The sequence below is a fragment of the Rhipicephalus microplus genome, chromosome 10 (genome assembly GCF_043290135.1).
Source record: "Rhipicephalus microplus isolate Deutch F79 chromosome 10, USDA_Rmic, whole genome shotgun sequence".
Classification (NCBI taxonomy): Eukaryota; Metazoa; Arthropoda; class Arachnida; order Ixodida; family Ixodidae; genus Rhipicephalus; species Rhipicephalus microplus.
The window spans coordinates 9054230-9068652 of NC_134709.1; the positions used below are offsets into that span (position 1 = coordinate 9054230).

Consider the following 14423-nt stretch of genomic DNA (forward strand, 5'->3'; position numbering starts at 1 on the left):
CTCTTGTGTCGGTCTGCTCGGCCGTTTCTTCTTCCCCGTAATGCGCTATACCAGTTCAAGTACTGGAATAGAACACTTTTGTGTTAAAAAATTGTTGAAGTGTAGTCAGGTTTAGCTATGCAGTGTATTGTTTATCTGTATTTTCCTCTCGGATCTTCTGTCGAATTTATTTTCAGTCTCATTGGGTTTAGAATGAAACCAAGTCTTATTTACTTAAGTCTAATTCTCAGTTCATGTAAACTGTGGTGTTTTATTAACATGGACTTTCTTAATTCATCTGAGGCTTACTGTTAACCCCACCCCTCCCCTAACAATTCGAAATTACCAGCTAAGTGGAGGGCAGAGAAGGACGCTTTCTCGGAACGGCACCAATATTCAATGTAGTAACACCAAATATTGCGTTGTAAAAAAAAGAAAGAGTGCATACGGCCTTCCTCGTAACTCTTCTCACTTTCCATGGCACGAAGCATTACAAGAACGGCCCAAGATTAAATCAAGCACGATGTCAACGTGATCAAAACGCGCGAAGCCTGACATGGAAGCACCTCTAATAATTTGCCATCACAAAAGCTCTAACCTACAAACACATATCTCGAAGGCCTTATTTTAGCTGACTACGTCATCATAAGTACCATCTTGGAATATAGATCTCGAAGGCCATGCTTTTGCTCATGGGATCCTGAAAATCATCATGGGTGTTTTGCGCTAAGTTTGGGGGTGATCCTAATGCAGTTGAACAGAGAATGAAATTTTGGCAATAAATTTCACCTGAAGGCACTGAGATGTTGGGCTGCCAAGTATACGATTCGATGGGATTCAAGCAGGCCATGTTTCGTGAAGATGTACATGATGGGGGTGTAGATAAAGATGTGGGTGGGGGGAAAAGGAGGATGTGTGCTCTCAGAACGAGGTGAAAATATAAAATTAGCGCAGAAATGGGGGGGGGGGGGGGGGGTCTCGTACTTGGAATTTTGTAGTAGCTATGTGCAGCTATCCAAAGCATCACTTATCTCTTGTTTTCACTTCATTATTGCTCTGTAAGCTGTATTAATTTATTCACGGGAACATGCACTATTAATTTTTGGAAATTCTGGTCGGTTCATCAGTATTGCATGTCAAGTAAGACCACTGGAATTTTCTGTTTTCACAAAGTAAAATATTTCTATTAAGAATAATGTTTGACCCTAGAAATTGCTCCAAAACACACCATTTGAAGCTGCTTCAGAACAGTGTTATCACTGCGGTCTTAGATGCTCTAAAGGACTGAAGCCCGCTGCCCCTCCTGATGCATCTTGATATCACCATTATCATCTGCCTAACTACGCCCACCGCAAAGCAAAGGCCTCTTCGATGTTCCTCCAATCAACCCAGTCTTGTGCTTTCTGCTGCCACATCATACCTGCTGTCTTCGTAAAGGGATACTGAACGAAAATTGGAAGAACTGACAAAACTTAGAAATTTTACTAGGGAGATGCGACTGTTCTGATGAACAGAGTTAATTGTCCCATATGTTTGAACAGTTGGTTGTATTTTTGTTGGATTGTCAGCGCGTGGTGGCTGCACGCGAGTGAGAGCCATGACGTCAGTCGCCAAGGCGCATGCAGGGTGCATGAGCTCCTGTCCTTCTCTTTCTTTTCTCCACCTTTCCTTTCACTCCACTCTTCCCTTTCCACAAAAGCACTGATGTTTTACCTCAGCTGGGAGCATTGTTTGTAAAGGGTGCTGTTCATACCTATGCTGGGAGCCATAAAGGGAGATGAGCGAGTCGAGAGATGCGTGTGATGGCTGGCATTGTTAGCTTGCCCTTTTCGGGTGGATGTGACATCACCAAACGACACCTCTTGTAGTTCACAGCATAGCCGTTTGATGTGGCAGTTTTTGAAAAATGCATTAAATTCATTATTTTCCTGTAGTTTCTGGCTGGAATGAAGTTTCTATCTATCGATTTCAGGACCAAATCTTTTAATTTGGCTGAAAGTCTTGGCATCAAAAATTTTGTTCAGTATCCCTTTAATCTCATCTGCCCACCTGATTTTCTTTCTCCCTCTTATGCATTTTCCTTCTCACAGGATCTTAATATACATGTTTACAATTGCCCATCACTTCCATGCTGTGTGAATAGCCCAAGAGTAGCTACAGCTAATGCGGCTCTGTTGCCTCTGTACACACAGAGGGGAGGAGCCTTATCCAGATGACACCACCAGCATTCGGACTATGTCAATGTCAAGCACTGCTTCTGCAGCAACGGCCCGATCATCAGCGGGACGGACCGACGAGAGGTTCATGGGACTCTGCGTGCCTGTTGATACTGCACTAATCTTTTCTGTAAGTTGATGCAGCTAACAGTGTCTGTTGTTGTCTGTCACAGTACATTGTAAGCAGTTTGGGTTCAGGATTCTTCGTAACAAAACTAACACAAAATTTTTAAAGCTTGAATTCTAGTTTTGGCCCGACTTAGCATGGGGAAGAGCAGAAACCCACTTAAGTGGGCTAAGCTACATTAGCTTTCAGTCTGTAGTTGGAACTTTTGCGTGTAGGAGTGTTTGTGCCCTGCCTCTTGTTGCCTCAAAAGTCTATAGAACAGCCATGTCATGTTAAATATTGTACACTACCCCTCTTTTTGGCAACTTGCTTCTACTTTGACGTTTCTGTCAGTTCATTGTATGCTTCTTGGATTCAACAAGATCATCACTTAAATCTTCTGGTTTTACTATACGCTCATCTCATTTACACTTCCCTTCTAGTCTGAACCTACTCACTGTCATAATCAGAATCGAAGCTTTTAGCATCAGAGCACTTCCCTTGGAAGTACAACCACAGCAATGAAAGAGCTGTGCAAAACATGGGCTAAACTGGCTAAGGCTTTAAATGTAACGGTAACATCTATTCGTTGTTTTTATTAGCTGGTGCATGTTTTTAAGAACTGATCTGTAGTGCTAGAATTATATGTTTAGCCCATTCTTGTGTGTGTGTGTGTGTGTGTGCGTGTGCGTGTGTCCCAACGTTCGCGAATCAGCCCTAAGATTGTGTTTTGTTTCCAATGCTGTGCAGACTCTTATTCACTCACTAAGACATGACACTTGTGCTTTTGTGCAGGATGTTTAACACCACCTACCACAAGCAGTTACACTACTCAGTAGTGAGGTTGTTTCTGACCCTGATGCTGCAGGTATACGTATAGGATAGACACTTATTATAAATGTTTTTCTTACTTCCTAATGGTGAAATCTACGAATGGTACACTGGAAAGCATGGTGCGTTGCAATTGATGGGTGTTGTGCTGTGTAGGTCTAGAGAATACAAACAAATAAAATAAAATGCAGCTGTTCTCCAGCCAGGTTGTAGGGGAAGACAATACGGCAAGTCTTGCTGGCATCCCTGGAGTGTTGTTAGCAGCACTGCCACTCATGATGTGTGAGGTTACTACTTTTTACTCTCGAAGTGTTAGTGCAAAGGCAGGACAGATTTGAATAAATGTCAGGGCTAGAAATTATAGAATTTAAATCAGCACATTTTCTATCCATACTCTAGAAACACTCCTTCAAAAAGCTTATAAGATGGCTGAAATTACTAGAAAGTGTTGAAGCTACAGCCTTGTCCCTGGTGCCATTCTTGTCCATGTTTTGTTTATCACGAAGCATAATTGTGCCTAGCAAAGCGCATGCAGTTTTAGAATTCCTTGTCACATATCGTTTGCGTTGAACAGTCGGCCAAATCTTCAGCTAGATAATCGTGCTCAAGCGGCAGTTTTTTCTATGTATCTTTCTATATGACTGAATTAAGTCCCAAAAACGGTGCAGACATGTGCATACCCACAAGGCACATGCGCACACAACAATTTTTTGGTTCCATCATATTACATACAAAAAAGTGGCTGCTGCGCCCGATAGCTAATGTTTTGGGCCGCTGTACTGCATAGAGAATTTGTAAGATGCCTGTGCCGAAGTATTCTTTTATCTTTGGTTGCAGGTTTATGATCACGTACAGCCATCTACAGGTGGCAGTGGTGAGGATAAGTTGTCTGAAGGGACTGAAAGCGTTGAAGAGCGGAGTGATGGCTTTGAGCTGCACACGACGCGAGAGTGTCTCCTCTGCCACAGCATCGAGCGAGTTGCTAAGATGAAGGAAAGGCTTGCTGGAAGCCCTGAGAAGTCAGGTGAGGCCTGCTACTGTTGTTTTCAAATATTTTATGAACATTTTCTTTATATAATGACGAAAAGCTTAGAAAATTGAAAAGTTTATAGTTCTCTAGAGTTTTCTTATGTACTTTATAAATTGTACCTAATTTCAGGACTTTACAAATGTCACATAAGTTTTATGAAAACAAAGCTTTATTCATGATTAAGTTGTGTCTGTCAACCCCAAGACCTTCTATTGCAAGCATTCTGACTGTGAAATGACGCTAGAGGGTAAATTACCTCGAAAAAAGTTGTACAGACAAATTCTTCAAGCAGCAAAATCCAGCAACACTGACGTTATTGCAGAATACACTTTGACCTAAAAATTATGTGTTGTCAGTATTTCCTGTGCCAAATCGATTGCTGCTTGTTGCTTGTTGTTCAGTGTGTTTAGAGGTAAATTATTGTTACTAGTAAACTGCACATGCATTCCCAAAGAAATCTTTCCTAATGGTTAGCTTTCGTAAAACGCTTGCTATTCCCGTTTCTCTTCTCAGCACTTGTTCATGGGATCTTGCAAATGTTATGGTTGATAGCTTGGCTCAGGCGTTTGGCCGGTGTGTTTCTTGTCGCTGATATAGGAGCTCTGGATCAAAGCGAAATGTCTGTTACTGGTTTCGATGTTTCAGTTAGTCCGGTTGGTGCAGTCAGTCCGACAATTGAGGAACACTGTAGTGTGGATGTTCGTGAAGCGGTCATTGGAGCATTTGCTTTTTCCCGTTCTAGTCAAACTAGTAAGTATTGACTGCAGTTCATGCATTCTTTCTCGATAAACCTTCGTGTGTGCTATGTTTAGTTACCTGTGTCATGTAAACCTTTATTTCTTTGAGGCGTCTGAGATTCCATGTTGTATGGCCTTTTTGTATGACTGTTTAGTCTTGGTTTCAGTCATGAGTAAGTTGCATGTCACAAATCTGTGTGGCGTTGAAGGCCCCGCTTCAGTGGTCTAGGGGCCTAGGTCTTCGGCTGCTGATCCCTAGGTCACGGGATTGAATCCCGGCTGTGATGGCTGCATTTTCGATGGAGGTGAAAAAAGGCTGTAGGCCCGTGTGCTCAGATTTGGGTGCACGTTAAAAAAACCCCAGGTGATCCAAATTTCTGGAGCCCTCCACTGTGGCGTCTCTGGTAACCATATAGTGGTTTTGTGATGTTAAACCAATAAATGAATGAATCAATCAGTCAACCAACCAATTAATCAACCAATCAATCAATCAGTGTGGGGTTGAAGGAATGTGTTGTAGCGCGCTCTGTATCAACGTTACTAGATACTTTCATTTTTCAAACTCCGCCGCGGCGCCTGACTCTTTTCCGTCACCACCATGGAGCGGCGCATGCAGCGCTGTCAGCCCGAGGGAGAGCGGTGCTGACAATTATGGCAGCGGCAATGGGCAGAGGCGCCGAAGCGCACGCTTTTTTTGTTCATATTAGTTAGCTAACTATGCGCCAGGATAGTGCCACATGCGTTAGGAGGAAATATGCCTCTGTGTTTTGTGACCGGCTGCAGGGGTGGCTACGACTCAGTTCAGGCTGAGGCTCAGTCTCAGGCTGCCAAAGACTGCTTCACATCTTCGCAAGTGGCAGCGTGCCATTCCAAGGCTCGACAAAGAGCTTACCAGCTCTTGTGTCGTGTGTGACCTGCACTTCCAGCCAGAAGACCTCGTTGAAGATTTCATCCACTACCTCAATGGTGAAGTGGTCACCATATCACGTGATAAGTGGACGCTAAAAGAAGACGCGGTACCACGTATCTTTCCCAATTGCCCGAAATATTTGTCAAAGCCCTCAAAGAAGCGCAGCTTCCAGCTGTGCGGCCAGTCACAAAGGGCACAGCATGTGATCTATGCATAGCAGACATAAGCATTGACATTCTAGTAGTTGGCTGCAACAGTTACTTAATTGAGTACAGGAGTTTCAAGCAAGTTTCATAAAACCACCCCACCTACAAAATGCTGGCCTTTATGAAGACTGCTAAAAAATAGGTGTGTGAGATTCCCTGGATGACTTGAACCTTTGCGGAAACATATTCTGGAAGGTTTTAGATGATCTAGAAGGATGCTGCCTCCCTCTTTTTGGCTGTGGAGGCCATATGTTCTCATTCACGTGCGAAGTGGTGAATTTTTTCATTGTGATGCAGATGCATTTTTACGCGAGAGATATGAATTATCGACTAGAAAACAGTCACAAGGTAGTTGTAGCAAACAATAAAGCACGTCTTTTGTGAATATTGCCAAACGCACTTTTGTATTTTTATCTAACCGGCCCGTTATATCCGTACATAAAACAGTATACCTCGCAGGAAATTTCTGTGTCCAATTTATTCACCCATTAGCTGTTTTATAGAGAGTACACAATGTCAAAAGGCTATTCCTTGAATACTTGGTGCTAAGGACAGCAGTGCAATGAAAGAGAGTGAGATAAAGAGAAGCGACATTCGATCGGTGGCACGCTGCTGCCTTGCGAAGCTTCCGTAGCCAACTGGGCTGATCGTGGCGGCAGCGCCATTTCACAAGAGGAGATGGCAGAGAGTCGCATTTTCGCGCCGCTGCCAGGCACGGTTTGACAACTGACGGAATCTAGTAACGCTGCTCTGTACTGTCTTTTGAAACTTTGAATTCTTTCCTTATAACACGTAGTAGTTTGGGTTTCTTCACTGAAATATGCATCACACCGGTTCGAAAAATTCCTAATAGGAACTACCTGTTGCATGGAGTTTGTTTGTTTACCTATTAGTACAAGTACAATAGCATCTTATGTGTCGCAAAATGCAGGGAGGAACCGGAAGTCGGGTGACCGGTCGGCAGTTGAAATGGACTATGACCCGATTTCTGTGAGGCGAGAGATGCTCAAGTACATAGCAAACCTCAACAGCTCAGTCATCATGAAGGGATCCGAACAGGCCCTACTGACGTAAGTGTTTGTTTCTGATCTGGAAATATTTAAGATTTTAACAGGCCCTCTCGAATAAAACGCTAGTGTTATGTTGTCTCAATTAATACAAAGAATTTGTCTACTTGTTACAAGTCACTGTTCGTAGTGTTGTCTGGAGCTTGAATGGCCATCTGTTCAAAACAATAATCATGGCCAACCTTATTTAAAACACAAACTCTTATGGAGCTATCCTGTCTCACAGTGCTCACAAATGTGTAAATAGTTTTTCTAGGCGGCTAATATGTAGGCACAGCATGCTCGTGGCCAGGAATTTTTTCATGAGGGGGGCACCCAACTGTTGAAGGCCTTGAAGAACACCTATTTTTTATATCAATGTCCTCGGTATAACACACACCTCCATTCAAATTTTGCAAGAGGGGTAAAAGGCCCTAGACCCTCCCCCCCACCCCCCTCTACTACGGGCCTGAGACATGGTGTTTCTTAAAAATTGAGCAGCAATAAAGTGTTGAACACATGCATATTTTCAAATGGTATTTATATTGTTACGCAAAAATGACACAGGGCGTGTCTATTTAGAATCTATATTGAGACTGATGCGTATAGCATCGATTAAGATGGAGGACAGCCCGAACAGCGGACAGACCTACCTGCTTCTTCATTGTCGCCTTTGATCGCTGATATGTCAGCTATGTAGTTTTACCCTCTGGCGGTAAAAGCACCGTCTCAGTGCTCAATAATTACGGTCTTCAGGAGGCAGGAGGTAGGGATTTAGCCTGCTGACGTGCATGACATCAATGGGTATGGTTGCAGGCAGGGTGGTCTCAGATGCAGGAATGATCTCATAGGTGACGTCGGTTACCTGGCGGACGATATGGTAAGGACCCATGTACCGAGAGAACAATTTTTCTGATAAGCCAACTCGACAAACTGGGCATCACAAGAGAAAGAGAGAACCGGGTGTGCAGCGAACATTGACATGCCGGCTGTCGTAGATGGCTTTCTGAGTGGCTTGGAAGCCGGAAGTCTAGAGCGGGCGATCTGATGTGCGTGGTCGGCACGAGCAATAGAGTTGCGTGCATATTTGTTTGATGGTGTTGTAGTGGTCAGAAGTTGGGTGTCGAGTGGTAACGTTGCATCATGGTCATAGAGCAAATAAAAGGGTGAATAACCAGTGGTGTCGTGGTGCAAAGCATTGTATGCGAAGGTCACGTGAGGTAGTGCCAGGTCCCAGTCATGGTGGCCGGAGGACACATGCATCGTGAGCATGTCCGTGAGGGTGCGATTTGGACTCGAGAAAAGGACTGAGAAGATCGATACCAACATGGAAGAAAGGTTCGGTCGGGATGGAGAACGGTTGAAGAAGACCAGCCGGGGACGCAGTAGCTCGCTTTCTACGTTGGCATCTACCGCAGGAGGACATGTAATGGCGAAGGGACCTGGTGAAACCGCGCAAGAAGAAGCGGCGACGAACCCAGTCGTACGTCCAAGATACACCCAGATGGCCAGCAGTTGGTTCATCGTAGAGCTCATGGAGTACAGTTGAACGCAGATGTTTCGGCACGACAAGAAGGAGCTCAGGGCCATCTGGCTGAAGGCTACGACGGTACAGCGTGCCATGCAGGAGGGCGTACATGCGAAGCGAAGCATCGTTCAAAGCAGATTCGAGACTGTGAATGAGTTGTCGCAGGAAAGCATCATGACGTTGTTCATCACCAATCTGAAGACTGAGACATTGACATGACGCTGGGGTAGGCTGATTGATTGATTCGTCGGGCTGATCAACAGGGTAGCGGAATAAGCAATCGGCATCCAGATGGAGATGTCCATGCTTGTAAGCAACCGAGTAGGAATATTTCTGTAGGTGTAACGCCCAACGGCCAAGTTGTCCAGTGGGGTCCTTTAGAGAAGAAAGCCAACACAGCGCGCAATGATCTGTGATGACATGGAAATGGCGGCCATACAAGTAAGGGGAAGTTTCGAAGCCGCCCACACAAAAGCGAGACATTTCCGTTCTGTTCTAGAGTAATTGCGTTCAGACTTTGGAAGGAGTCAATTTGCATACGTAATTACACGGCCATTTTTTTGCTGAATTTGCGCCAAAACTGCACCAATGCCGTGACCACTCGCGCCTGTGCGCACTTCTGTAGGAGCATCGGGGTCGAAATGAGCAAGAATAGGAGGTGTCGTTAGGGCGGTGATTAGCTGAGAGAAGGTGTCAGCTTGAAGAGGGCCCCAACAAAATGGGATGTGTTGTTTGAGAAGGTCGTTGGGTGGTCGTGCGAGTGCTGCAAAGTTTTTCATCATCATCATCATCATCAGCCTGACTACGTCCACTGCAGGACAAAGGTCTCTCCCATGTTCCGCCAGTTAACCCGGTCCTGTGCTTGCTGCTGCCAATTTATACCCGCAAACTTCTTAATCTAATCTGCCCACCTAACCTTCTGTCTCCCCCTAACCCGCTTCCCTTCTCTGGGAATCCAGTTAGTTACCCTTAATGACCAGCGGTTATCCTGTCTACGCGCTACATGCCCGGCCCATGTCCATTTCCTCTTCTTTTTCACGAACCAGCAAAAGTAGGAGCAGAGGCCCACGAAACTGCGAACATCATGGACAGAGTGTGGAACTGGGAAGTTCGTTACAGGCCGCGCTTTCACTGGATCTCGTTGTATGCCGGCAGCATCAACAAGGTGGCCCAACACGGTAATGTCACAAAGACCAAAGTGGCACTTGGAGAAATCGAGCTCGGCGGCAGGCGGCACTCTTTAATGATGACTTCGACGTCGACAACATTGTTATATGCTAGAAGATTAAAGGCGTCGTAGGCTATGCCTTTCAGCACATGGGCCACCTTCTCAGACTCACGCATGAGTTCGTCAATCTGGCGGCATAGGGCGATGACAACGTGAATGTACTCAACGTACGACTCCGTCGACGCCTGTGCACGAGCCGCCAGTTGATTCCGAGCAGCACTCTGCCGTCCAACGATGTTGGCAAAAAGGTCGGGGATCTTCTCTTTGAAGGAGTCCCTGCTTGTAATCTCCGCTTCAAACGTCTCGAACCACACCCGCGGTGGGCCACCGAGGTAGAAAAGCACATTGGCTAGCACAAGTGTCTGGTCCCACCTATAGCTTGCGCTGACTCGTTCGTAACGGATGATCCATTTGGCGACGTCAACGCCATCTTGACTAGAAAATACACTGGGATCACGAGCAGAAGGTAGAACGATGTAGGTAGAAGTCACCGAAGGGGCAGGTGGCGAAGAAGATGGTTGTTCAACTTGTGACATGGCTGGACCTATCATGATACGGCCATTGCGGAGCTTTGTGATGAAAACAGGGAAGTACCCAGCACCTCCACCATAAATATATTATGTAACTATGACACGAGGCATGTCTATTTAGAATCTATATTGAGACTGATGCGTATAGCATCGACTAAGATGGAGGACAGCACGAACAGCGGACAGACCATCCCACTTCTTCATTGTCGTCTTCTGATTGCTGATATGTCAGCTACGTAGCAATATCATGCTGTTCGTTTATTGCCCACCATATCGATCAACCTTTATTGTGGGAAAACTATTGATTTAAAAAAAAAGATGTTTGCCAGGAGATGACTGTATTTTCTTGTGTAAAGCTCGTTCTTTGTTTTTCTGAACCAAAGCAGAAACAGCTCCTGCACAAGTTGTGTGCATGACTACCGTATTTACTCGATTCTACCGCGCCCTCGATTGTAACGCGCACCCGGTTTCGACGTCTAAAAAAAAAAAAAAAAAAGGTAAGACATCGATTGCAACGCGCACCCATTTTTCTCGTTGGCCCGCACGATCACACCACTCGAAAAAACGACTCCTTTCGGGAGTGTCTTCCATTTAAATATGAGGTACGGGGGAAGCTTGTGCCCATCTGACGTGTAACAAAGCATTGCCGTCACTGCAGTTTTACCGTGGACCGTTGTCAGCACGCGAACTTGCTTCGCCGCCTTCTTCTCGACGGTTGTGGTGCTAGGCATGTCCAAGTAAAGAGGCGTCTGATCAGCATTCCCGATTTGCCCAAGCAGATAGCCGTTGTTGTGCCGCAAGTTTAGAACGAACCTCTGAAAACTGTGAAGCTTTTCATCGTACTCCTCTCGAAACTTTTCGCATATGCCCGTTCGCCTTCGGAGGGAAAAGCTTTTCCTCTTCATAAAGTTAGTTAGCCAGCACCTGCTCGCTTTAAACTGGCTCCGCATTAGCCCTTTTTCTATTCTAAGGCTAACTGCATAGCCCGCACTTGGAGCAGTTCTGTCGTCACGGGCCGCTGTGCCGCTCGCTGCTCACGCACATACTCGCCGAGCAGCTCTTCAATTTGCGGAAACCGACCCTGCTGTGGTCCACTGATGCCTTTGTGTAAAGCTTTGCTGTCGACAACCTTCTGCTTTTGTTTCCGCCAGTCCCGTACGCACGTTTCGGGAACTCCGAACGACCGCAACGCGGCCCATTTCCGTCCATTTCTACACACGCGATGACTTTTCTTTAAAAAGCGGCATCGTGGTGCACTCGAGTTTTTGGAGTCGGTCCTTCCATACCGTCGACGATAATGCACTACAAGATGACGAACTCCTCAGCACACGTACGAAGTGCCGCACATGGGAAACATATAGGCAGAAATGGCCGACGCGCCATGCCGACGCACGTAGGGGGCAGCCATTTTGGATATGCCGATGGCAATAGAATGACCGTATTCAGTTTTTTTTTTCGTACTCGATTCTAAGGCGCATGCAATTTATGAACTCGCTTAATCGGAAAAAAGGTGCGCGTTAGATTCGAGTAATTACGGTATGTGCCATAACTGTGTAATGTGTTGTGGACGATGTGCACAACTGTGTGAATGCTAGTTGTATACAGCACACATTTACTTAAGATTCAGCATTGCTAGTAAAATCCCGCTTTGTTATTTATCGCTTCTGATCACAATGCCACTTCTGTCACCACCAGAGCTTACTTAATTGATTCATCAGCATAGTGAAATGTTGTCATGTTTGACGCTATATCTGCTGTGACTTGCAGGGTGATCATGAATGACTAACCATACCTAGTGCCTTCCAGAGGAACTTGTGGTTCAGTGGTTCTGAGTGCAGTGCAATCAGGGCTGTGCACCATTTCGGAGACCTTTTTTGGACCAGGGGAAGTGATGAAAGAACCCTAGCAGTGAGAGAAAAAAAAAGGAGGGGGTGGGGGGTGTAAGAGTCGTTTGTTTCTCCATGGCAAAGAATAGTAAAACTAAACCACTACAAGAGTTCGGTCTCAACAGCTTTTCAATAATTTGAGCGGTCTGCAAGTCTAGAAAAAGTATTCTCGCTTGCTCATGTAGAAAGCTGCAGCAAAAGCACCACAAGTCAGCTCCACCACAATTCAAAATTGTTATATGATGAAGTATGTAAAAGATCAAATGGGGCCACTGTCCTGGGCCATCATAAGCCTCCCAGAAACTTTTTGTTTTTTTGCAGACCTCTTAAAAATGGCTTCATGGATCTCCTGAGGTCCACTTTTGGGAACCACTATAGTGGCTCATTGAGTGTCAGTTGTGTTACCATATAGTGAACAGAATAGGCATTTGACTCAGTCGAGACATTAGCACTGATACAGGCACTATGGAATCAGGGCATCGATGAACCCTACTTAAACATACCGTATACACGCATGTAAGGGCCGCACCCGTGTAAGGGCCGCATCCCGTTTTTAAGAAGCACATATTAAAAAAAAAGTTGCGTGTAAGGGCCGCATCCACACTTTCCTTGACCCATACTTATTCAAAATGCGCGCGCGTGTGTGAGCTACTAGGCATTGTCAGTAGATGGCGTTAGTGAACGCACTTATCATCAGCATATATTACGTCATTAGAATAATTTGTTGGTTTTCTTCATGCTAATATGTTCATGAAGTTGGCTAAAATTTTTAAGTTTTTTCAGTAGTGTTCCCGCCAACTAAAGGTTAAAGCGGGATTTTATCTTTAACTTCTGACACTTCTATACAAACGTGCTATCCATATCGGCATTAGCATCACCAACTTTGGTATTTGTGCATTGTTCGGTTGTTGTGCTGTTCAGCCTGCCATGTGCTGGAGATTTGCGCACCGTTGAGTGACTCTGGGACTCTAGCTAGTTTTCTGCGGGACGTTTACGTTTTGGCACGATGGGCAAGCAGCTGAATAGCTATACAGCTGGCTATAAGTTGAAGGTGATCGAGTTTGCTCTCGAGCACGAGAAACGGGCCGCCGGCAGAAAATTCGACGTTGACGAGAAGTGTGTTCGACGTTGGTGCGCTCAGAAGAAAGCCTTGCAGAACACCAACATCAAAATGCGCGCTTTCCGAGGAAAACAGTGCAAGTATCCTGATTTGGAAGAGGAGTTGCTCCGCTACGTGACTGAGGTGCGGAACGATGGTTTTGCGCTCACTAAGGACATGCTGCGCATGAAGGCACTAGCCTTGGCACGTGCGAAAAATATACCGGCCTGGGATTTCGAGGCTAGTGCTGGCTGGGTGCGAAGGTTTCTGAAAAAGGAAGGGACTCTCCTTTCAGCGAAGGACCACGCTGTGCCAGCGGCTGCCAGAAGACTATACCGATAAGGTGCTTAGTTTTCACAAGCATGTCATCGGCCTGCGCCATCAGCACAAATATCTGTTGTCCCAAATAGCGAACGCTGATCAAACTCCTGTGTGGTTTGATTCTCCCGAGAACTACACAGTCGAAGTAAAAGGCAAGAAGAGTGTCGCCGTGCAGACCACCGGTGCTGAGCGCCAACGCTGCACCGTGATGCTTTGTGTGACCGCGGACGGGCGGAAGCTACCCCCGTAAGTTGTTTTGAAAAGGAAAAGAATTCCCAACGAAGTTTTCCCCAAAGGCATCATGGTTAGAGCCCACGAGAAGGGATGGATGAACGATGATTTAGTGCTTGATTGGGTAAAAAGTGTTTGGCAGAACAGACCGAGAGCTTTGTTGGCCAAACATTCACTTTTAGTGTTGGGCAGTTTCCGCGGCCACCTTACCGATAAGGTGAAGGAGCAGCTGCGCCGTGTCGGCACAGACATGGCCGTGATTCCAGGCGGCCTCACAGGAATGTTGCAACCATTGGATGTGAGCGTGAATCGACCGTTCAAAGTTGAATTCCGAAGACTCTACACGGAATGGATGGCAACCGGCAACCATGAGCACACGCCGACCGGACGGCTGAAGAGGGCACCGCTTGTTACTGTTCTCGGTTGGGTATTGTCGGCGTGGAGCTCGGTGTCGACGGACATTGTGTCCCGAAGCTTTAAGGTCACTGGGATATCCAACAGCCTGGATGGCACCGAAGATGACTGTTTGTGGAATGATG

At 45.8% G+C, this 14423-nt stretch overlaps 1 protein-coding gene across 4 annotated transcripts in view; it reads left to right on the forward strand.

Annotated features, from left to right (window-relative positions):
* Positions 1 to 14423, forward strand: part of rictor (rapamycin-insensitive companion of Tor) — a 114355-nt gene that overhangs the window by 78467 nt on the left and 21465 nt on the right. For 3 of the 4 annotated variants that reach the window (XM_075874996.1, XM_037431659.2, XM_075874997.1), the window contains 4 exons: positions 2172 to 2325; positions 3970 to 4156; positions 4808 to 4912; positions 6947 to 7085. In XM_075874996.1, the coding sequence (XP_075731111.1) occupies positions 2172 to 2325; positions 3970 to 4156; positions 4808 to 4912; positions 6947 to 7085 (585 nt within the window). Of the gene's footprint in view, positions 1 to 2171; positions 2326 to 3096; positions 3170 to 3969; positions 4157 to 4807; positions 4913 to 6946; positions 7086 to 14423 lie in introns of those variants that run through there. The other variant, XR_012886444.1, reaches the window with a different exon arrangement.